Below are 23,954 nucleotides of genomic sequence, written 5' to 3' on the forward strand. Positions count from 1 at the left end.
CCGAAGAGAAGCCTTAAAAAGAAAGTGAGTATTTAGTAACTGATCAATTGACAAACACTATGGAACAATAATTTTGTGTAGAGAAAGCCAGAATTATGAACAAGGGGAAAAAAGGAGTTAGCCACAATGGGTGCAAAGAAATATTTGGGAAGAGCAGAGGGGATACTATAAATCTGATATAACTACATGAACAGTCAATATTTGTTCGATATTTTAAGGATGTTTCCAATATCTTGTATTGTGATGAAATATAAACCATTATACCCTTCTGTTTATAACAGCTATAAAACTATGCTGACATGAATCATTTAACACCTGGGCACAATGCAAGCCAAAAACGGCAGATCATATTTCACTTATGTTGCTGGCTGCATTATGAGAGTGTGAGGTGATGCTCCCTCTCTTAACTTCAACACCTCTGCCCTCCTTGCCACCTCTACAAAAAGTGTCAAAGAAATAGTGCATTTTATATGTCTGTCAAGTATATCATTTAGTGGGTATGTTTGCCATGATGTTCCATAACATTCTTTACGGAGAATAATGAAGGCAGATAATTTACACAATAACAGAATCACAGCAGTATGAGAAATGGGACTAGTACACATGGTAAGGAAAGTTCTGGTAGAATGTAACTAACTTGCAACTAAAGGAGACTATTCACCGAACAGTAGAAGCATTGAGGCATCAGCAGACATACAGAATGAATGAAAACTTGGTAGCTTTTAGAAAAATTCTTTAACCAGCTAGTGAAAACACACATATGTGCAATGTGCATGCACATGCCCCCCCCCCCCCCCCACACACACACACCTCTGCCTTCTTCCTTGTGCTGGCTCAACACACAATGCTGGGATTGCAGTTCACTAGGTAGGGTGGAGTGAAGTGTTGTGTCGAGTAAGGTGGGTAGTGTGAGAAAGAGGCAGGAAGAAGGAGGAAAGGTTTTGGAGGAGTAGCTGGCAGCTTGGAAGGGAGGCAGCAGGAATGTGGGAGGGAAGGCAGCAGGTGTATGCGACAGGAATGCGACACAAGGGCACCGCAACCGATGAGTGTGAATGACACACCATAACAATGGCATGAAGATGTCGATTGAGAGTGGGTGATAGGCCATAGGAAGGAGAGACTGTTAGGTAGAGGATTTGGGTGCCGTGTGTCAGCTTCTGCCTGCAGTCTCCACTTAATCCTCCTGACCTTAATTTTTATTAACCCATTGCACCCACATCCATTGTCAAACAGTCTCCCTATCCTCTGTCCTTCCACACCTCCCAATCCACACCTTCATGTCATCTTCACAAACCCACAACCACAGTACCTGGGAGTTGCATTCCTACCTCAAAGCATCAGCTGCCTCTCCCTCCCACATTCCTATCTTATGCATCAGCTTCACTTTCCTGCATTCCTATCCTGCACACCTGTTGTTTCCCTACAAGCTGCCAGCTACCCCACCTCAATCCCTTCTCCTGCCTGCTGCCTCTTTCTACCTCTACCAAACCCACCTGATACAATTCCTCACCTCAATCCATCTGCTAACCTGTAATCCGAGCACTGTGTGCTCAGCCAGCACAATGTAGCTGCACAGGTGTGTGTGTAATTTTGATTAATCAGGACATGTTAAAAATAAATTTTTTCAAGAAATCTCTTGAAAAACATGGGGATCATCTTATACTCAGGTAAATACAGTAATACCTTCTTACATCGTCTTACCTCATGCCTCATCTGTACTGTAGTACAATGTCCTTCAAAAAATGGATAGTTACACTGGTTTTAAGAATGTTGAGGATAGGGAGTAAGAACTTGAGGAACTTTCTTATGGTACAACTTAAGGGCTTTACAGAAATAATAGACCTCAAACATAGTCAAGAAAAATATTTTAATCCAGTTCCTTCTGAACACTGAGGAAGATTTCAGCAGTGTATTGTTATACCATTTCAAGTGAAAGGAGATATAAAGTTATAAACACAGAGCACGGAAAACAACAGAAAGGATATAGGTATGAAAGAGTGCTGAAATACATAATGAAATAATGATGAGAAACACACACAACATCAAAGCTACCATTAGTGTTTTGTGTTACATACCATTAGACGTCATTATGCAGAACAGGATAACAGTACACAGAGACTTGAACCCAGCTTTTCACATTTGTGTATTTTGATTGTTATAACTGTGACTCTGCAAAGTAAAACTACAGAAATTTAACAATTCAGTGGTCACTGCATGTTTGTTCCAGGGACATCAAGGAAGAAAGTGAATCAGAAATGAAGATAAAATTGAGAAGCAATGTGTGTTACCAGGTACAGAGTTACAGATCTGTTATAAGGTTTGCTAGGGACACAAAGTGCAAAACATGTTTCCAACTGCTGGATCATGCAGCACCACAGAGAAGTACTGCACTGAACTCAAGAATAACCAGAATATAACAATAACAACTATAACTGATTGTTTTGCAGTAGTAATATAATCACTGAACTACTGTTTGACTGAAAACTAAGTTGGTCAACACTTAGCCAGTATATTATCTTCAATTTTACTACAGCTCCCAAGAGTGGTGTTTACTGATAAACACCGAGCGAGGTGGCGCAGTGGTTAGCACACTGGACTCACATTCGGGAGGACGACGGTTCAATCCCGTCTCCAGCCATCCTGATTTAGGTTTTCCGTGATTTCCCTAAATCGTTTCAGGCAAATGCCGGGATGGTTCCTTTGAATGGGCACGGCCGATTTCCTTCCCAATCCTTCCCTAACCTGAGCTTGCGCTCCGTCTCTCATGACCTCGTTGTCGACGGGACGTTAAACACTAACCACCACCACCACCACCACCACTGATAAACAGTTCTGCAACTTTTCAGTAGTCTCTATGACACTTAACCAAAGGTAAAAATTACATGTAGACCAATGAATTCAGTATTGGAGAATTTAAATAAGCCAGGTATAATGGATCATAATAGAAATGAAACAATCCCTGCTCAGAATACAACGTTTAACAAAAGACATACTGCTAACTAGGTAAACTCCAACATGAATGATACAGACATGACATTATTAAAATGTAAAAATTAACTGCAGTCTAATAGAACTTACATTATGCTAACAAATACAAATACTTTACAAAAACTGACATTTTGTTGTACAGATAGTGACTAACTATTTAACCATACAATTAATATTTTATCTTTGATACAATCACAGAAAATGCTTCATATCATTAAATAGTACTGGCCACCATTGGCTATCAACAGAATGACTGAAAGCAGCATCTGATGGTCAGCAGGTAATGCGTAATTCATTACTGTTTGACAAAGCATTACTTGGTGATTGTCTGATGCACCTTCCAATCATTCTGATGATAGCCATTGGTGGTTGAAGTCAGTTAACAATAGGCCTATAAAACATTTTTTGTTACTGTGTCAAAGAAAAAAACATGAAATGTAAAAATACAAATAGGGGGACATAAGTTTTTAATATAGATACAATTAAAACATAAAAGGAATTATTCAAGAATCAGACAGAATATCACAGACAAAGTTTACATTACAAGTCAGTCATTCAGTTCAGATCAACAGAATCTTCACTGTTTTGTACATATACACATGGATTGATAGTTATGGAGTTAGACACCTGGTGTTGTTTGAAGACACCCACAACCCTGTGAGCAAGTTCAAACATGCCTGAACGCAAGGAGATGATGATGAACTGAGAGTTTTTCACTCTTGTCTGTAAATAAATAAGCAAAGAAAAATATTCACAACTGTGATATTTAGAGGTACCATGCAAAATTTCATATAAATGATGTCACATAAATTTATATGAAAGGCGAATGAAAACTTGTTGTTATATACTGTTCTTAGAAATGGATTACTACTGCCTTTCTGTTAAATGTAGAGGACATGCCATACAAGATTTTTTAAAAGAAATTAGTCACACAGAAAGTATACTAGGCTGCTGTCACAGTGGTGTTTAAATAAAATGAAGAGCTAGAAGGAAACTTTCATAGCTACTATGTGGGGAAAACAGATGATTTTGTACGTTAGTTATTCACTCAGCTATGTAAATACTCTGTAATTGCAAATTTCAAACATACCATCTACATCTATGACAAACACTGCACCACAATTACATAGACTGTATGATTTATGGCAACAAAGTTCTATTTCATTGTAGCACATTAAGTGTGGATTCAGAGTGGCAGGACAAGCCTGGCTCCACAAAAGCTCTGATTAAAGGAGCAGTAAGAGAACTGCAGAGTCTACCTTACACATCAGAGAATGTGCCTAGACATGTAGGCATGGCTGTTCCACAGAATCTACAGATGAAAGTTTCATGGACAAATGAAAGATGTGGTAATCATTCTGGAAGTTTTTATATACTTAAAATTGTGATAAAATATAATTAATTGGAAATATCATTTGTTTGTTAATAATAGGACACAAAAAAACTGAGTTTACTGTATGAATGCTTGGTCTTGCAGAATTATAATGAATAACATCGCCACGAGCTTCCAACCATGTCGAGTGGTTATACAGTCATGAGCTATTCCTCAAATATTCCTTGGCCATTGCCAAGTCTTCAATGACTGCCATGTAGTTGCTAGCCTCATCCTTACATAGCTGTGATTCTGGCTGTGAGATCACTGATGATCAGTCCATCACCATACAAGACAATGCATTAACCCACTTTAAACTCGCAACTGCCAGGCTCAATGCTGTGCTTAGCTTCAAGTCACTGTCTTTACTGGGAACATTATTAGATACTGCAATTTTGTCAAATGATGACATGATGGATACCGTGGCTGTTATTTGAAGACAAATGTTGATGGTGTTAGGATATGTATGTAAGCTCTTTGTATGTATCAAAACATGTGGTGTGTGGTAGAAATCTCGGTGACAAATCTAAAGTGTTCAGTGAGAAAAATTTACGCGTGCAACAATAAGAATGCAGTGGGAATGTATTCACATCTGTTGGACGAATGTTATGAAAACAAACACTCCAAACCGACATTTCACGGCAATTAATCTGTAAAAAACACACCACATGTCATAAGGAAAGCGTGTAAACTGTCTGAAGATGAATCACAATGATTCGAAACCAGTAACGGTACCCTTTGAATAAAGGAACTGAAAGTAAATTTGTGGCTAGTTGCTGTCCTAACACCATCAACATTATTAGATATTTTGATACTTGTAGCATATTTCATTACAGTATTCCAGAAACCAGCCAAAAGCTTATGGACGTATAACCCAATTTTATAAAGCTGAATTTATTGTCTTCAAAAGTTAAAGGTGAAGATGGGTGGTCAACTTGAGTACATAATGACCAAGATGGAGCTCATCAAATGGATTTACCATGCAAGAACCTCTTTTTTCATTGTGAAAGTGTGAGCAGAGGAGGAGAAGGGGAAGGTTGATATTGCCTCAGAAAATAGCAAGATAGTAGCTATGGTATCTATTGCGACTTAAGGAAAATGACAGAAGACAAATATACAGGTCACAAAAGTGCAGTTACCTTAATGTAAAGCCCCACAAGTGCTGTGTTTCTTGAGTCTAAGGCAGCATCAACCTCATCCAGGATGTAGAAAGGTGATGGCCTGTAGCTATGCAATGCAAAAACTAATGCTAATGATGAAACTGTTTTCTCTCCACCAGAAAGTGTTGAAATATTTTTCCATGATTTCTGAGGAGGGCGTACACTGGAATAAAAACAATAAACAGAACAATTATCATAAATATACCTCATTGCTTCACTGACTGTATACACCTTACATTAGTACACCAATGAGTTCTTTGATGACTCAGTGTAAGCCACTTTGGTCAAGTATTCTTGTTTGATGAGACCAATATTCTACCTTGATTGAAATTTAAATTGTCTTTTTGAAATACATTCTACATTTTATAAATAATCTGCTATAAAACCAGGCAATTTTTTATATACATAAAGTTCAGCAGTAATATTCTTTGTTCTCACATAACATTTCACTTACAGCATTGGAGTTTGCTGCTTTGACAGCCTGAAGGAAAGCAGTGACCCAGTATATTATTATTATTATTTATGATTGAAAAAGGGATACAGATAGCTTTCATGCTTCACAAAAGACTTCGTTGAAGTAGTCTTGTTCTCAGAAAAGCCTAGGTTCTTCTGGGGGAGGGGGGGGGGGGGGGCAGAGAGAGAGAGAGAGAGAGCGAGAGAGAGAGAGAGAGTATGAATTAATGCTATTCCAGCCAAACAACTTGCCAGAATGTGTTGATACATCTCACAAGCTGTCAACTATTTTCGTAAGGGAAACATAAAGGTGTTAATGAACAGGACAGCTTTCAAACCTAGAACTTGATCCTGTCACCTCTGAAGTTCATCAATAACATACTCTGTGAAGCACTGGACACCCAAATGAAAAGATGGATCTTTTTCTTATGGTGATCTAGTGTACAGAACAGCTTACTATGGCGTGAGTGTAAAGGTATTCTCAGAAAGATTCTGAAGAAAGGGGATGTCCGAAGAACTAGAAGTGTAGATCATTGTCATTTTTAAGGAGGGTGGTTAGGCAAGCGCACATAAACACAGGCTTGTATCACTGACGTAAAACTTTGGAACGTTGTTTATGCTCTCGTAACTTGACCTTCTCTGTGACCGATAACCTCTTCTGCAGGTATCAATATAGATTCAACAAATGGCAATTTTGTGAAAATTAACTCTCTCTGCTCATGCTCATGGAACTGAAGCTAATGGTGCGTTCTTCGAATTCCAGGAGGCAACTGACACTGTTCTTCACTGTCGCCTTATAAACAAATTAAGAATGTGCAAAATTTTGGATCACCTTTATGATTGGTGTCAGGATTTCCTAGCAAATAAGAGATGAAAATGTGTTCTTAATGGGGAAAAATTGTAAAATGTAAAAGTAACTTTGGAGATAGACCAAGGGAGTCCCACGTGGTCATTACTTTTTATGATAAACATGAATGATGCTGGCTGATAACATCAGAAGCTCTGTGATACTGTTAATGGATAAGGCAGCTGTATACAGGGCAGTCACAACACTCGAAAATTGTAATGAAATTCAGGATGACCTGTAGAGGATCAATACTTGCTGCAGAGGCTGACAATGGACCCTCAGTATAAATAAATATAATGCAATGTGCACGAAAAGATGAAATTGTTTGCTTAGATGATTGGCAATCAATCAATGGAGACAGTAACAACCATAAAATACCTCGAACTATGAGTGCAGAGTGAGCTAAAATGGCACTACTGCATAAAACTCACCATAGGCAAAGAGGACGCTTGTCTGAGATTCGCTAGAAGAATTCTAAGAAAGTGTAATCCATTTGTGAAAATTGTAGTTTAGAAAATCCTTGTTTGACTGATTTTTTAATATTGCACATAAGTTTGGGACCGTTATGATGTAAAATTATTAAAAGAGAGAGAGAAAATTCAAAGCTAAGTAACACATTTCCTCATTGTTTGTTTACATTCATGGATGGAAAGAGGACAAGTGGTAGTGTGACCCAAAGTACTTCCTGTAATACAGCTTGTGAAGTGTAGGTATAAATGTAGATGTAGTGTAGGTCTATAAATCTGCTGTTTATCCACAGTTAAAGTCTAACAATGATGCTTCTCAAAGTGATGAACAGTTAGGATCAAACAAGCTGGATTTAAGAACAGAAAATCATCTAGATCACATCAGTACTACACAAAGCAACAAAGAACTTTTTTCCTGAGTTTCAAACATATCTATTTTTAATGCACAACCATGAGTAGGACACCAGTGTTTATTGATATCAATATTGCACCAATTGGTAACTGGACTCTGGTTTGAAGGAAGGAATGAGGATTTGTCAGGGGAATCCAGCATCAGCAGAAAAGGTATGGAGCAGGTAAATGTTGTATGTTAACCTGCCAGCTGCAATGCAGGCTGTGATAAGCATTAACATATGTTCAGTTTCCTACCAAAAAGACAAAGGGCTCCTCCACATAACTGGGACCTGCCTGTAAACCACCTTTAACAGAGTACGAATACCAATGATAAGTCAGAACTCCATAATAGACATGAATTTTGCAAAATTAACCAAAGAAATAATTAACAAACTCAAAGTCTACTTGAACAGATGCTTGAGTTCCATAGCTGGAATAAGTGGCTAAGGCTAACCTCCAACACAAAATTTTAGTAAACTGCCAACCAGAGACTAATAAGGAAAAAGAAGAATGACAAGCAGTTTGATACACCCTAAGATAAGGCAATGGATCAGTAGCAAACAGTCTCTTGTTTAGAATTAGATGGGAATTGACAGCTGTGAGTAATATGCAACAGTTTGTAAAAGGTACAGGCAACAACAGAGGTGGATTGATTTGGAAATATTTAGCTGGAAATGAAAGGTTACGATGACCAGTGAGCAAGCATCTAGAACTGGCTGTGCTAAACCATAATGAGTATTTTGTGCAGCTATTCTAACGAGTCGGTCTCAGAAACGGCTGGGAGAGCGGTGTGCTGACCACATGGTCCCTCCATATCTGCATCCAGTGACGTCTATGAGTGGAGGATGACACAGTGGCCGTTTGGTACCGTTGGGCCTTCATGGCCTGTTTGGGAGAAGTTTAGTTTAGTTTTTATTCAAATGAGATTGAGCAGTTAATTTATGAAGCAGGTACCAACATCTACTACGATTAGAAAATGTGTTTTGCTACAAAGTATGGTTAACCATGGCAACTAAGACAGAAACAAGCAAGACAAATATGGATAGCATCAGATACCTTAATGTCAAAAAGAATGTAGATCACAAATGGAAATTTTAGTTAGATAAATAAGTAGCAGCTTTAATTTAAAAAGAACTAGCACAAAATGTTAACTAAGATAAACATAGATCTTCATGGATGAGTTCCAAACAATGAGATAATGTTCAGGAATGTATATGCAGAGTCCTCCAGAAAAAATGTATACACACGCTAAGGAATGAAAAGTATTACTTATGTGTTTATTTTACATGTAATAATTGATCACACATGTTGTACAACCTTCAGTTTAGCACATGGTTACTTTAAATGTTCAAAATGTTTACCATTGGCAGCTATACACATAAAAGAATGACGAGCGTCAGTCAATGTTATAGTGGAGAAAAATGCACATGTTGCTGTGATCTCCTGGTGAAGTTACTTCACCGTGTGTGGCTTACGTCGATATATGTTATCTTTCACAGTTTCCCACAAGTAAAAGTCCATAGGTGTTAGATCTGGTGACCGTGGAGGGACATCCAGGAAGGTTCGTACGGTTAGGTGGTAGTGTGGTGGCGCCCCATCCGGTTGGTGGAAGACCTCTTCATCAGCTCCATAAAGCACATGTATACATGGTAAAATTGATGTGCGTAACATTTCCAGCTACACTTCTCCTGTGACAGTAGCATCAAAGAAAAAGGGTCCTACAAAGTCACTAGCTGATAGTCCACACCACACATGAATCCCTGGTAGATGGACCACTTTTCCACATAAACATGCACATTTTCCAGTGCCTAGTACACACTGTTATGCTGATTCACAGTTCCATTAAGTTCTAAATTGTGCCTCATCACTCCACACAACCTTTGCCACAAATTGTTCGTCATCAGTTACCATTTGCTGATACCATTTGCAAAATTGCATTCAGTGATCAGAATCGTCATCATTAATTGCGTGTAGTAATCACGGAATGTAATCTTTTCACTCTGCAACTTTCAGAATTCTTCGTACACTTGTACCGCTAACCCCCACTTCAAATGCACATTGCATAGCAGACTTCTGTGGAGAATTAACAAATGTTTCCAACACGAGAGCCGATAAAACAGAACTTGTAGCTGTATGCTGTCTTCCCGATCTTCCTTTGAGAATATCACAAATAGTTCCATGCAATTCAAACTTGTCTATGACGCAGTTAATTGTTAGGTGGGTTGGCGCTTCTGTTTCAAACTCCCACCTCCACTGACGTTGCACTTCAATGGCATTATAGAACTTGAGAAACCACTTCACAATACATTTTTGTTGCTCAAAAGTCAAGTGTGCTCCAGCCATCTTGTTTTCTCAATACAGAGATGAAAGTACTCACATCTGTTGAGCCAAAGACCATACTACAACACACTCTTAATTCATATTGAATGACAATATTGATATCTCGATAGAGCCTGACGAAGAGTGTAGTATTTTTTGGTGGTCTGTGTATTAAAGTTAAAATTCTGAAAAGGAGTTTAGCAGAGGTAATACAGGAATATTAAAATAAGAAGGCTCTAAATAACAGATCACAGTACAAGCAATGCAATTTTATACGGCATAACTTCCTTACCTGTACCCAATTCCTTCAGTAAATGGGTCCCTTGAATCAACCAACTCAAATTCTGCTTCTCCTCCTAGGGAGATAAGCTGATAGATCTCTTTCAGTTTCACACAAAGAAACCGGAAACCATTCATAAATCGTACAAAACGTTTCTTCCAGCGTAGCTCAAAGCACTGTTGTAGTTCATCCCTCTTAGCAATGATTTCTTTATATTCTGAATCTAGTTGGTGAAATTTTTTTTCCTGATCCAACAGATTGAGAAAAATTACACAATAAATTAATATACACACAGACTTATGGATAATGAAAATAGGTTATGAACATCCAACACAATATAAAGTCAAGTCACTGAGGAACGGCAAGAATTGCACCAAATGTTCTAGTCTGAGGGGGACAGCGAAAGAAAAGACAAGATGAAAATGCAATAATGGTACTACTCAGCCACAGTGTTATTGCTCTTGGCCATTATCGGAAAAGTGTGGTGGGATTATAATAAACAAGGACAGTGGTGATGAAGGAAAACACATCTCACTGTCAATGCTTTCAGATCAGTTTTGCATCAACTCCGGTTACACACTGACTCACGATACACCGACGAAATGTCCTCACTCTCAGTTACAATAATACTGTGGTAGACGAATACCGGAAAAGTTAGAAGGTGCAGTCAGTAAGCCAAAGTTACAGGAATGACAGACTGGAAAAAGGAGCATGTTAGAGACAAAGTAGAATCATGCAGGTGAAAGAGGGAAAATAAATGAAACAGTAGAGCAGAGAACGATAAATCAAATACAACAGAAACAGTAAACCATTGAAAAAGAGGAGCTTCAACTAACAACCAAAGAAAACATCACATGTGTTTTTTCGGTCCTGCAAGAGTTATTTAAATAGTGGTTTAAAGTAACTGTTACTTTAATTGAAATCAGCAGTACTACAGTTTAGTTCATGAGGGTCCCAGCAGTGTAGTTAGTTTTAGTGCACGGGCTAATGTTCCTGTGTATGTAACCTGACTATAGAAGCTTTGTTGGCATGGTGAGCTTACCAAATGGTTACAATGTGGTGCTGCACCAAAGCTACAGTCGCACAGAAAGAGTGTACAATTGAAATCGCCATGACCCAATCACCTCAGACAACACCAGCAATTTTGAAAAACATCTTGTTTCTGTTGAAAAGCAGTTTCATCAGACATTCTGAGTATTATTCACACCACAACTTGAGTTCATTTTGGTTAGAGAAACTTTGTCTCAACATAGTACAGTTGCAACTGCTTGGGCTGTACTGATCTTGAATTGAACAAGTTGTTGCTACCACAATGAAAAGTCTGTATCAGCAAGCATCCCTTGCAAACACGAATATGTGTTTGTTTGTGCCAAATTTCACTCAGAGATTTAGTTTTGACTGTGTAAAGTCTGGATAGAAGAGGGGGTGGGTTTTGATCTGACTGGTCCTTGTGATTCAGATGCCTGGAGATAATAGGTGACTCATTGGGTTATTTTTGTTTCTTGTTAGTGTCATGTCAAATGGCTGGCAGGAGAGTTGAAAACAGTACCAATGATCTGACCTACATCATTGTAACAATCTTGGGAGTCAAATAATAAGACAGCAAAGATGTAGTGATAAGTGTTTCATTTGTGCTACAAATATGTATTTAAAAAGTGTGATGATGTAATTGGTCAAATTGATATGTAAACACAAGAGAAAGGACAACATGTAGAGAACTCTAAATAATTTGAATGTGATACTGCAATCACAGCAGTTTAATTTTGCTTCTTATTTGTTTATTGTATTTGTGAGGTATGTTGTACTCAGACATTCACACAAAAACATGGGAATTTAGAAGTATTAGTTATGCAGGATTTTGATGTTTATGTTTTTATTCACATATATGTACTGACTTTTTGGTATGCAAAGGGTTACAGATGTTTAAATATGTTTAGCATAATTTTTGTGACAGAAGATGCTGCCACGTAAGTTAGCGTTTTCTTAAACTGTTAATGTGTTTAAAAAAATATGAATATAATTTTGTGGGTATATTACAGACAGTGTTTGGTGCTACTTGCTGAAGTGAAGAACATCTCCAGCTTCAGAAAACAGTTAATGATATATCTATTGAAGCAACAATGACTACCATTGGCCCTGTACACACTAGTTAGCCGTGTACACCCTCCTTTTCAACCCTATCTTCCTCTTTTTCCAGTCAATTTAAATTTTATTTCCTCCTAACTCGCTATATAAGAACACATTTATGTTTTACACCTCTAAATTCTTTTTGTATCTGCCACTACTATTATTATCAGCAGTAGTAGAAGTACTGCCAGTATTAACTTTTTTAGTCCATAGTCACTATTATTTACTTAAACTGTCTCTACAGACAATCAGATCAATTTAATACTATGTATTTGCCATATTCAGATTGTTATTTTATAGGTAACTATGATGTGTGTGTCCTCTCACCCCCCCCCCCCCCCCCCCCCCCCCCCCCCACAACTTGCACCACCCACTATATGTATGGAGTAGCAAGTGGAGGCATAGAGAGCATGCCTGTTACTGAAAGCTGAGGAGGAGTGGAGGCCAAGCCAGATGGAGCTCAGTCGCCACACAAGTATCACAGTGTCATCAATAGATGGCAACACCCTTTGAACCTCAGTGATTGGCAGACACTCTGACTATGAAAGTTACCACGATCACAGGACAGCAGCTAGCAGATAAGCCCATATTCTGGCCATCGGACACACAGCCACTGGTGTGAAACATGGAGGCATAATCACCGTGGCAGAATTGAGTGTCCAGAATAAATATCAAGTAAGATTAAACCCAACAACAACTGAAACCAACTAGATACAAAGAATCCTGTTACATAGTTACAAAGACAAAAATAAGATGAATGCTTGGGTGAAAATGTGCCCTTGATTTGAAGAATAGTTTTTAAGTTATTTCATGTTAAACATTTTGTGCATAACATGAACTTTGAAAATTGATATCTCATCACCACCTTAAGCGAATATCACAAAGTGTCTATGGATACGTCTGACTAAGCACTATTGGTCTATCATAGTATATTTTTTTATGAACATTACCTATTTTGAATTATATGCAAGAATGTGCATTCCACATGTGACAATTCACTATTCACATAAATAACAGATGAAACATTAAAAGTAGCAGCGACATTACTGAGTAAACATAGACAAGAATTTATGAAGGTTCTTGGTTTTAACTGTTAACAATATTAGTAATGACACAAGCTATTTAACTTAGAGAAAAAACACAAACAGCAATAGAAAGCTGAGGAAATTTATGTATTTTTGATGTATGATACGTGTATATGATATTAAATCCATAGTCTTTAAGTATGTTGTGGAAGTTAGACATGTTTGTGTTTGACTCATGTCAAACTGCGGGGGTTAAACAGGGTCAGCCATCTTGTGGGGAACACTGTTTAGTTCGCACTTGTTTAGAAGTGATTGAGATCTAGGACACACAGTACGTATATGCAGCAGTAGGTTGTGTTTCTAATGAGGTGGCATTTTTCTAAGTGTTGAGTCTTGGACTGGGATTATTTGCATGTGTCAATATTCTTCAGCTTGTGGTCTTAAAATATTTCATGTTAGGCAAATAGTCTGAACTCTAACACTTTACTGGGGTTGTTTATGCGCGTGATTTGCACTTAGAATCTAGTCAGTTCACAACTGTGGAACTTTAACTTTATACTTGCACTAAATGAACTTTGATTATTTTTGAAGATTTTTCCAGAAATTTATGTGGACATGAGATACTGCTCCATTTTGTTTAAGCCCTTCCTAAAACATTCACTAGTTCAACAATTATTAACCTGTCATGGGTGTTATAGTAAGTTAAACTCAGTTTTCTTAAAAATTTAAAATGTTGTGAGTAGTCAACATTATTTTTCACCACAAACTCCAACATTTATTTGAACTTTATGACTAGATTTTTATTTCATTTTATTTATTTATTTATTTATTTTTTGCAACAAGTGTGTTGCTTGGCCCCTAGATTGTAGCATCACAAACACTTAAAAATCTAACCACGCATTTGGAGGCATTATAAACAGTGATTTTCTAACCTACAATTTATTATTCATGCAGTTGCATAGGGGGCCCTCATGTGCTAGAAGTTTACTGAACAATTATTTTTGTGGTACCAACAAAATAGTCACAAGTGTCAGCTTCCCCATTTTTTATCCATACAGTCACAAGATGCTCTGCGAAAGAGAATGAGCTGAAATTATCAAAGGGCCAGTCACAAAACATTTTTTCCACTGTCAGCTCACCTTATGATTAATTTAACTGGGCTCAGAAAATTGAGGTTTTACTACTATCAGTTCAGGCTAGTTACTAGTGCTGCTCGAAAAATAGATCAGAGGGTGACTAAACTGTGATCAGTCCTTTCATGGCTGTCGCACAAACTTAATAGTGTGAGAGAAGAGCTAAGAAAAAGTATTACTGAAAAGGGGTCTCATAGACTTAAAAATGCAAGAGAAGATTATTACTGAAAAGGGAGGCTGCTGGTGAGTTGACAAACCAATTTATGTAAAACTATACATGAACAAATTTCACAAATTTTGTAATATGATAAACTGCTCCAAGATATGAATTATTTTATTACTCACTGAAGTAAAAACCACTGTTCTGTCTTAAAAATTTATGTACCATATTAATGTAGCAATGCAAACTGTTTACCTGCGCAGGGTGACAGCACTGTCATGTTTACACCCAAGAAGCAGCAAGGGCAAGTGGTAAGAGGGTACACTCCAGTATTTTTACAGGTGGAGCTCTGTCACACATTACATATCTGTAAGTGCCACTGACTGAAGTTCCCGTGTGGAACCAGAGAAGAAACAAGAGAATGGATGTTCACAGTGCTTCACAGGTACCAATTATGAAAATATATTCCCTGGGGAAGTGGCTATTTTTCATAGCTGTCTGTTGATTCATTGTCTGCTCTTTGAATTGCAGATAATAATGCTGACTGTTTGAATCTATGCCAGATTACCTTATTAGATTTTCAGTTTTCTCGTTCATCAATATTTCTCTCCTCCATTAGTCATTACACACATTTTTGGTATGAGATACTGTACATCTAGTATTCTAATGTTACAACAGTAGAAATTAAACAATGGAAAATCCAGGATGGAATGTAGCAACATTATGAAAAGGAAAGTTGCTACTCACCATACAGGGGAGATGCTGAGTCGCAGACAGGCACAACAAAAAGACTGTCACAATATAAGCTTTCGGCCAATAAGGCCTTTGTCAAAAATAGATCTCACACACACACACACACACACACACACACACACACACGATTGCAGCCACAAAGTGTGGTTTCAGCTGCCAGAGGCTGCAGTTGTGTGTGTGTGTGTGTGTGTGTGTGTGTGTGTGTTTCTTGTCTATTTTCAGCAAAGACCTAAGGGCCTTGTTTGTGGAAAGCTAATATTGTGACAGTCTTTTTGTTGTGTCTGTCTGTGACTCAGCATCTCTGCTATATGAACATTAGAAATTAATGCCACCACAGCAAAAGTAAACTGACTGCATGGTCTACTGGTTAGTATTTTTGGCAAGTAACGGTGAGGTCACAGGCTTGATTCTCAGTGGCGGCCACAAATTTTGTTTCTGGTGGAAAGGTCTGGAAAGAGATCTACGCAGCCTTTTGAGACCAACTACTAAGCGACCTGAATACAAAATGTAGTACTTGCTGGTTACTACACCTACCGCCCACAGCGGACATACGAGTACGTTGGGTCACTATGGCAAGCTTACCGTGTGCCAACATTCAAATGTCGTCCCTGCAAGTGATTCAAGCGGTCTTCAGAAACAGCCCAGCCACTGACAGCCGTCTCCAGATCCTCCATGTGTGCGCAGCACTACATCAGCAACAACTGATTTAGATAGCAGCCTCATAAGAGCATGCAGGGGTCCTGAGCCCTCAGTTGTTAAATGTGTTTGAGATGTTTAAACTACATTTGAGGGGCGAATATTCGTGTGTTTTGGATTCTGTGGTTTTTCTGCCATTCGGCTCTACTGTAGAGGCTTCACTTAGGTCACTTCTGCTACAACAGCAGGCACTTAAAGCTGTGTTGGAATAGTTATTGGCTACACTGACCCAGCTCAGGGAAGGGCAAGGGACGGTAGTGTATGGGTGGGGAGAGAGAGAAACACTGTCTGGTGGAGTGTGCAGGGACTAGACTGCCAACAGGCACAGCATCAAGAAGTTGTGGGGCAGGGAGGCAGGGAAAAAAAAGTAGCAAAAAAAGGAGAGGAGCAGGGAAAGACGGGCAGATGCGCTGGCAGGGGACTGCAAATAAACATGGTGGGAGATGAGAATGGGGAGGAGATGATAATACAGAGGGGGTGGAAACTGTTGGGAGGAGGGTGTGAGAACACTATGTTAGCATAGGTTGAGGCCAGGATAATTACGGGAACAGAGAATGTGTTGTAAGGATAGCTCCCATCTGCGCTGTTCAGAAAAGCTGGTGGTGGAGTGAAGGCTCCAGATGGCTTGGGTAGTGGAGCAGCCATTGAAATCAAATGTGTTATGTTTAGCTACATGTTGTGCCACAAGGTGGTCTACTTTGCTCTTGGCCACAGTCTGATAGTGGGCTTTCATCCTGGTGGACAGCTGGTTGGTAGTCATACCAGTATAAAAAGCTGTGCAATGATTGCAGCAGAGCTGGTAAATGACACGGCTGCTTTCACAGGGGGTCTGGCCCTTGATGGGGTCCTGTGACAGGACTGGAATAGGAAGTGCTGGGTGGGTGGATGGTACAGCTTTTGCAACTGTGTCTCCCACAATGATATAATCCTTGTGGCTTAGGGATGGACTAGAATGTTGTGGAGGTTGGGTGGGCAATTCAACACCATATTAGGTGGGGTGGGAAGTATCTTCGGTAGAATGTCTCTCTTTTCAGGGTGCGATGATAGGTAATCAAAGCCCTGGCAAAGGATGTGGTTCAGTTGTTCCTGTCTGGGGTGGCACTGGGTGATGAAGGGGACATTCCTTTTTATCTGGTTCTTGGGGGTGGTGGGATAATTGGGGGTTTAAGGGGAAATGGCATGGGAGATCTGTTTGCGGACTAGGTCTGGGGGATAATGCCTTCATGAGACACTCAGAACACTGAGCAAGGGAGTTTTTGTCACTGCAGGTACACTGTCCCTCGGTGGCCAGGTTATGTGGGAGTGACTTTATGGTGTGAAAGCACACCTCCTCAACCCAGCATCCCACCTTCCTAGATGTTGACCTCCTCCTCTCTGATGGCTTCATGCACACCTCTGTCCATATTAAACCCACCAACCACACCAGCTGTCAAAATGCAGGTGTGGTTGGTGGGTTTAATATGGACAGAGGTGTGCATGAAGCCATCAGAGAGGAGGAGGTCAACATCTAGGAAGGTGGGATGCTGGGTTGAGGGGGACCACGTGAAGTGGAAGGGAGAGAAGGTGTTGAGATTGTGAAGGAATAAAGATGTGGTGCCTTGGTCCTGAGACCACATCATGAGGATATCATCAATGAACCTCAACCAGGCTAGGGGTTTGGTGTTTTGGAAGGCTAGGAAGGCCTCTTCCAGATGTTTGTGATGGACAACCTGTGTCACTTTGAGCAATAAAATGCTCTGAAAAGTATAAAGGCATATTTTTTACTCAATTCACTTACCATGCTAAATGGATTATACATCTAAATGGTCCAACTTCTGGAGCAATATTTTGTGATCAACATAATCAAACACCTTAGTTAAATCAAAAAAAGATACCTAACATTCAAAATATTTTGATTTAATCCATCCAGTACCTCACAGAGAAAAGAGAACACAGCATTTTCAGTTGTTAAACAACTTCTGAAACCTAACTGTACATTTGATAGCAAACCATGTGCAATAAATTTATCAATTATCCTTACATACACAGCCTCTTCAATAACTTTAGCAAACATTCATGGCATAGAAATATGCCTAAAATTGTCTACATTATCCCTTTCTCCCTTTTTATAAAGCAGTTTTACTACTGAGTACTTTAACCGTTCAGGAAACTGACCATTCTTCAAGAAAAAATTACAAATGTGGCTACGTAAATGGCTAAAATGTGCAGCACATTACTTTAATATTCTGCTAGGCGCTCCATCATATCCATGAGAGTCCTTTGCCTTCAGTGATTTAATTACTGACTCAATCTTCTCCTTGTCAGTATCACAGAGGAGTATTTAGACATCAATCTTGAAAAGGCATTTTCCTAGAGAGTTATATGATCCCCTGTTTTTATTTAATTCACCAGTAATGCCCAGAAAGTGACTGTTAAATACTGTACATATATCTGACTTATCAGTAACAGAAATATTTTTACTACAAACTGACTTTATATCATCAACCTTGTGCTACTGATGAGACACTTCCTTTATGACTGACCATATGGTTTTAATTTTATCCTGTGAATTAGCTATTCTATTTGCATAACATGTACTCTTTGCCTTCCTAATAATATTTGTAAGCACCTTGCAGTATTGTTTGCAATGGGCTACTGTAGCTTGACTGTGACTACTTCCCGCTTTGTTCTACATGATATCCTTATCCCACTAGTCAGCCACCCAGGCTGCCTTTTAATGCTAGTACCCTGCTTAGAATGTTCTAATGAAATGCAACTTTCCAAGAGTATGAGAAATGTGTTAAGGAAAGCATTGTACTTGTCATCTATGTTACCAGTACTCTGAACATCCTGCCATTCTTGTTCCTTAACGAGGTTTAAAAAACTCTGCATTGCTGTTAGATTAGCTTTTCTACACAGTTTGTAATTATATTAAACATTTGTTTGAGTACAAAAACGTTTTAGACTTAAAATTTGTGCATCATACTCTGAAAGGCCATTCACTCTTTTACTAACAGAATGCCCATCTAGTAATGAAGAATGAATAAAAATATTGTCTATGGCGATGCCACTGTTCCCCTGCACCCTGGTTGGCAAAAACACAATCTGCATCAGATCATATGGATTTAGGAGATCTTGCACACCACATATAACTAATTTCTAGTACTTCCTATAAAGTGAACCAAGAACACTTTCTAGCTGGAGCAGAAATGCTCTGAAGTCAGAGTTCATGGACCTATAATAATAACTATTAGAAGTTTAGTTTCATTAAATTCAACTGCCCCTGCACAACATTCAAATACCTGTTCAGTGCAGTGCTGTGATACAGCTATGGACTCAATACTGTTTTTACGTATCACTCCCCCACTCTGCAATGAACTTCTTCTGCCCACCATTCACCACTGATACAAGAAGGGAAAGACAATGACAATACCAACATATGCCACAGATTCAGATACTAAATCTCAAACTTTCTCAAATGATAGTTCCTTCATCAGGCAAAAATGGCAACAATGAAAAATTCAAACATAACAGCCACGCCTTAGTACTTGTGAATGCTCAAAGTTATTTCCGTACCTGACAGTAATAACCCATCAAGAAAAGAAAGCACTTTGTGCTGGAAAATCTACAAACAAACAAATAAGTAAAAATACTCAACTGCGGTTTTATTTGGTAACATGCAGCAATGTAGTGTACCTGCTAAGAGTAACGTCATAAAATGTTAGGGCAATAGCTTCGTGATAATAAGGATAAGGAAGGAATGGGTCACTGGCTCATTGCAGGAATCATCACTGTATTTGCCAGTGTGAAAACAGGGAATCAGAAATGTTGGCAGCCGGTTCCTCTTAGATATATATATTCTTTGTCAGATATTTTTTATAGAGAGTTACAAACACAAAATCACATAATGTGTGACTGTCATTATGCACATGCATAGTGAAAAGACTAGCTAATATTAGTCATTATCTTACCTTCTGGATGAACTCTTCAATCACTGCTACATTTACAAGTTCAGAACCAATTCTGCTCTTTAACACTGCAATGTCGTTTTCCAGTTTTGCCTGGTTTATGTACTGTAATTCATCTGACATAAGAAGGCTAAATTCCTCTTTGACCTCTATACCAGGGATAACTTGTGGCTTTAATGACTTTAGCTAAATGGAGAGCAAATGATTGCATTACTTTATTTCAATCGAAGTGGCATCTCATATAAACAAAAGGACATAATTTTATAAAGCAAGATCAATCAAATAGAGAAGCATTATGTTCAAACAAAGGAAGATAGATTGGCCAAAATTTATATTCAAAAGATATCTACATCAATTCAGCCAAAATAAAACACACATGAAAAAGAATTATAGGAAGCCTAGCTTTTGAAACCACGATAGCAGAGGAAGAAGCTGAGGGCATGAGGGCGGCCAGGGGTGAGAAGGTCAGATCACTCAGAATGCAGAATTAAAATGAACACAAAATGTGCTTGGAGAAATGGTGTCAGAAATCAAGGGACTAGGAGAGGGTGGGGAAAGGGATCAAAAGATAGGTATACATACAGTACAAGGAATGAGCACGAAATGGAAAGGTGGATGATTAACACAGATTTAATCTGGAAAAGGGGAGGCATGGGATGTGATGAAGACCTATTCTTGATCTCTGAAATCCAGGGAAACTGATATTAGGTTGGATTAAATGGGTGGCTTTATGGCCCAATAAGTACAATGCTTAACTGTGTATATGGAGTAAGATATATGTGTCCAGACTAGAGTTCTGTTTCTGACATTTATGCGCGCTCAAAATTGTTCAGTGCATGTAGTTCCATTTATGTCCAATATACGCCAATTTAGTTATTTTGTTCATTTGGAGCAACTGTATTTGACTTCCCTCATGCTAATTTGAGCGTCTCTTGCTCAAATGGCCAGATCACTTGCTCGAATGGCCCGACCATCTAGGTGAAAGTGGGGAAAACCATTTCTTTGATTTTAATGCTTTAAAAACACTTGAAGGTATGTAAGACTACACCACACTGTATTATGAACTTATTTTTTCATCAAAAGCCTTACTTTCCTTGTGGGAAAAGAAAACTGCTAATTTTCATTTTACATGATTTCTTAGTTCCATAACTCTTCTCAAGTGATTTTGAAGAAAATAAGCAGTTATAAATATGATTTTTTCACACCTGATAGTGTGAAATCTTAGCTTCTTAATAAACCATTTACCTTTCCCAAAGTCCTAACAGTCATTGTGAAGTGGTGCTATTTGTTTAGCACATGAACCAGATTTACAAGTCTCATGTTGAAAAAGAGTGATAGCGTGCAATTTATTGATCCCTATGACATTGACCCTACACCACTGGGAGAGAAATAAAGCTACAAAAGTTTTTGAAATGGTAGTGACACTGACATCCGTCATGTTTCCCAAGTTAATGTGAGTTATTAAATGGCATCAATGCAGTGAGCGCAAGGTGACGGAGTTCACGCAGGTTTAGTGTAGTGCAGGAGAGAAAAACAAATAGCTAATGAGCAGTGCGGGTCTATTATCAGACTGCTGTGATTTTAATCCCACATGTTCAGAAATCTCCAAATATAACCAATTTTTCCCTCAGTGGTGAAAGATTACACTGGAGAATCATCTGCTATGGCCTTACAGAAGCCCACACATTATATTATTAAAGCAATTAATTCTTGTCCGTTTCTTACAACGCAGGAAAAATATTCACCAAGCTCTTCCTGCATCTCCCTTTTCAAGTGGATGTTTTAGACCAATCCTTGTCGCTGACTAGTAAGCCGTTCAACATACCACTCATGAAGTCAAAAATTTCTCTTCTATGTGAAGTAGATAAGACACTAGTTCTTTTTCCAACTCTGCACATAATACAAGTTTTCTTTCAATTTTCCGTGATTTTTTTTAAAAGGAGTAATGTTGCTCATGGCACGTTAAATATTTTAGCACACATGTCTATATAGTTTTATTTCTGATTGCACAAGTTTTCTGGTCATATTCATTTTCATCCCATTTCCTTCTTTTTACCTATGGGATGTTTTGTGACTGTTCTTGGCAGTCTAAAACGGAAACAGCACAGGTTATAATGTTGACAAAGTAGCCCAAGATCTGCCTATAGCCCAAATTTAGACTATATGTAAGTGCCCAAATTTAAAACTCATGGCCTAAGCAAACCACAACCTCATGATGTGTAATTTTTATCTGAGAAAATGGCGATCAACAGTCTGCAGCAGAACTAAAATCACGATCGCTTTGTTCACAGTGATTAATGCTAACCTTATGAACAAACTCAAAACAGAAAAAAATCAGTTTCAACACTAAAAGCAAACTGTAATTTCTTTCTATCATTGGTTCCCTGAAACTGCCCTTAGCTTAGCTAGACGAGCTGCTGCATTACCAACAGATGAGTAGGCCTTGTTGGCTCTTGGTTGCAGAATATAGGTGACATGCAGATTCCAAATGACAAAAGAATGATAGAAAGAAAAATAATACAAATACAACAATGAAAATGAAGCAGCAGACAATTAGAAAGAAAAACATTACATTTAAACTAATTAAGTAAATAAAAATAAAAGTCTTTTGATTAGATTTACAAATTTTAATTCACTATCTTTGGCAAGATTTGAACCGATGAACTTCTACATGTGAGGCTGATACACTAACCTTTACACTATACCACAATGTCAGGAGAAACAATTACGTTTATGATTGTGGTGCTCCAATCGCAATGTTGAAATTGCAGCCTTCAAAAATTCGGCTTCATACAATGTCATGCAAAGATTATCTAATGTAATGATAATTGTATATGTGATACTGAATCATGTCTTGCATGCAAGTGTGTGTGTGTGTGTGTGTGTGTGTGTGTGTGTGTGTGTGTGTGTGTCATTTTGGTGTGGGTATCATGTGTGATGAAATATAAAGTAAAAGTGTCTGACCAATGAATTAGAATCCAAACACATTAAGAAAGAATGATGGACATGGAACTGGAAGTGAAATGACCAACTGTTGTGGCAGTTTGGCAACGGTGAACGGTTCAGGCATGATGCTGAGTGGTCTGATTGGAGGAATCCAGTTCCAGTGCATGAAGTATCAACTACCAAGTAACTTTAATTGGACTATAGAGAGAAGAATATTCATAAACACAGAAACTGTATGGAAAGATAATGAATGTGTACATGCAAAAGTTTTCAGATGGTTGAGATGGAGTTTATGTTTGTTCACAACCACATGCGACAGTGAACTGATATGGTGATTTTACAGAACAAGTGATGAGGTCCGTGAGGCTTTTAACTGTTTCCACAGCAGTAGACACTAACATGCAGGAATATATATGTACAGCATAACTAAACTGTCAGTATAGTTCCATCAGTTGGAGGAAGTATATCAAAAGAAACACCAGTCTGCAGTCACACAGAACCAGCAGACAAATCAGAGCAACGAGCGCACCATGCTGGGTGGCCTCTCCCTCCCCGCCCCAGAGCAACTTGTCCGACCTCAGCCTGCCTACACCAAACATTCATACTTGAAAAAGTCGTGCTTGAGTGGCGCACGTTCGAGTCAGTATGAGCAAGCAAAATCCCCAACCTGCAGACCTCCAGTCATGACCTTTCATAGTTGTCCATTCCTGTAGTCCACATGTGGGTTTGCTTACAAAAGTTTTTGTCAGCACAGGGGCTGAGATACATAACTGACAGTGGATGTGTAAGACATATGTAACTGGCCGCTTTCTTATCTGCCAATGAATCAATGACACATAATAATTCCAAGCTCTTGTACAGTTCTCTCTGAACAACCAAGACTGCCAA

General features: G+C 38.6%; 1 protein-coding gene across 1 annotated transcript in view; it reads right to left on the minus strand.

The window, feature by feature from the left end:
- Positions 1-2,705: 2,705 nt before the first annotated feature.
- Positions 2,706-23,954, minus strand: part of LOC124596458 (structural maintenance of chromosomes protein 4-like) — a 317,218-nt gene continuing 295,969 nt past the window's right edge. The window contains exons 18-21 of the mRNA XM_047135592.1: positions 20,124-20,306; positions 10,292-10,524; positions 5,500-5,683; positions 2,706-3,711 (exon numbers count right to left, since the gene is read on the minus strand). Coding sequence (XP_046991548.1) covers positions 3,544-3,711; positions 5,500-5,683; positions 10,292-10,524; positions 20,124-20,306 — 768 coding nt within the window. The 3' untranslated portion in view covers positions 2,706-3,543. The remainder of the gene's footprint in view (positions 3,712-5,499; positions 5,684-10,291; positions 10,525-20,123; positions 20,307-23,954) is intronic.

Source organism: Schistocerca americana, chromosome 2 (assembly GCF_021461395.2).
Source record: "Schistocerca americana isolate TAMUIC-IGC-003095 chromosome 2, iqSchAmer2.1, whole genome shotgun sequence".
Lineage (NCBI taxonomy): Eukaryota > Metazoa > Arthropoda > Insecta > Orthoptera > Acrididae > Schistocerca > Schistocerca americana.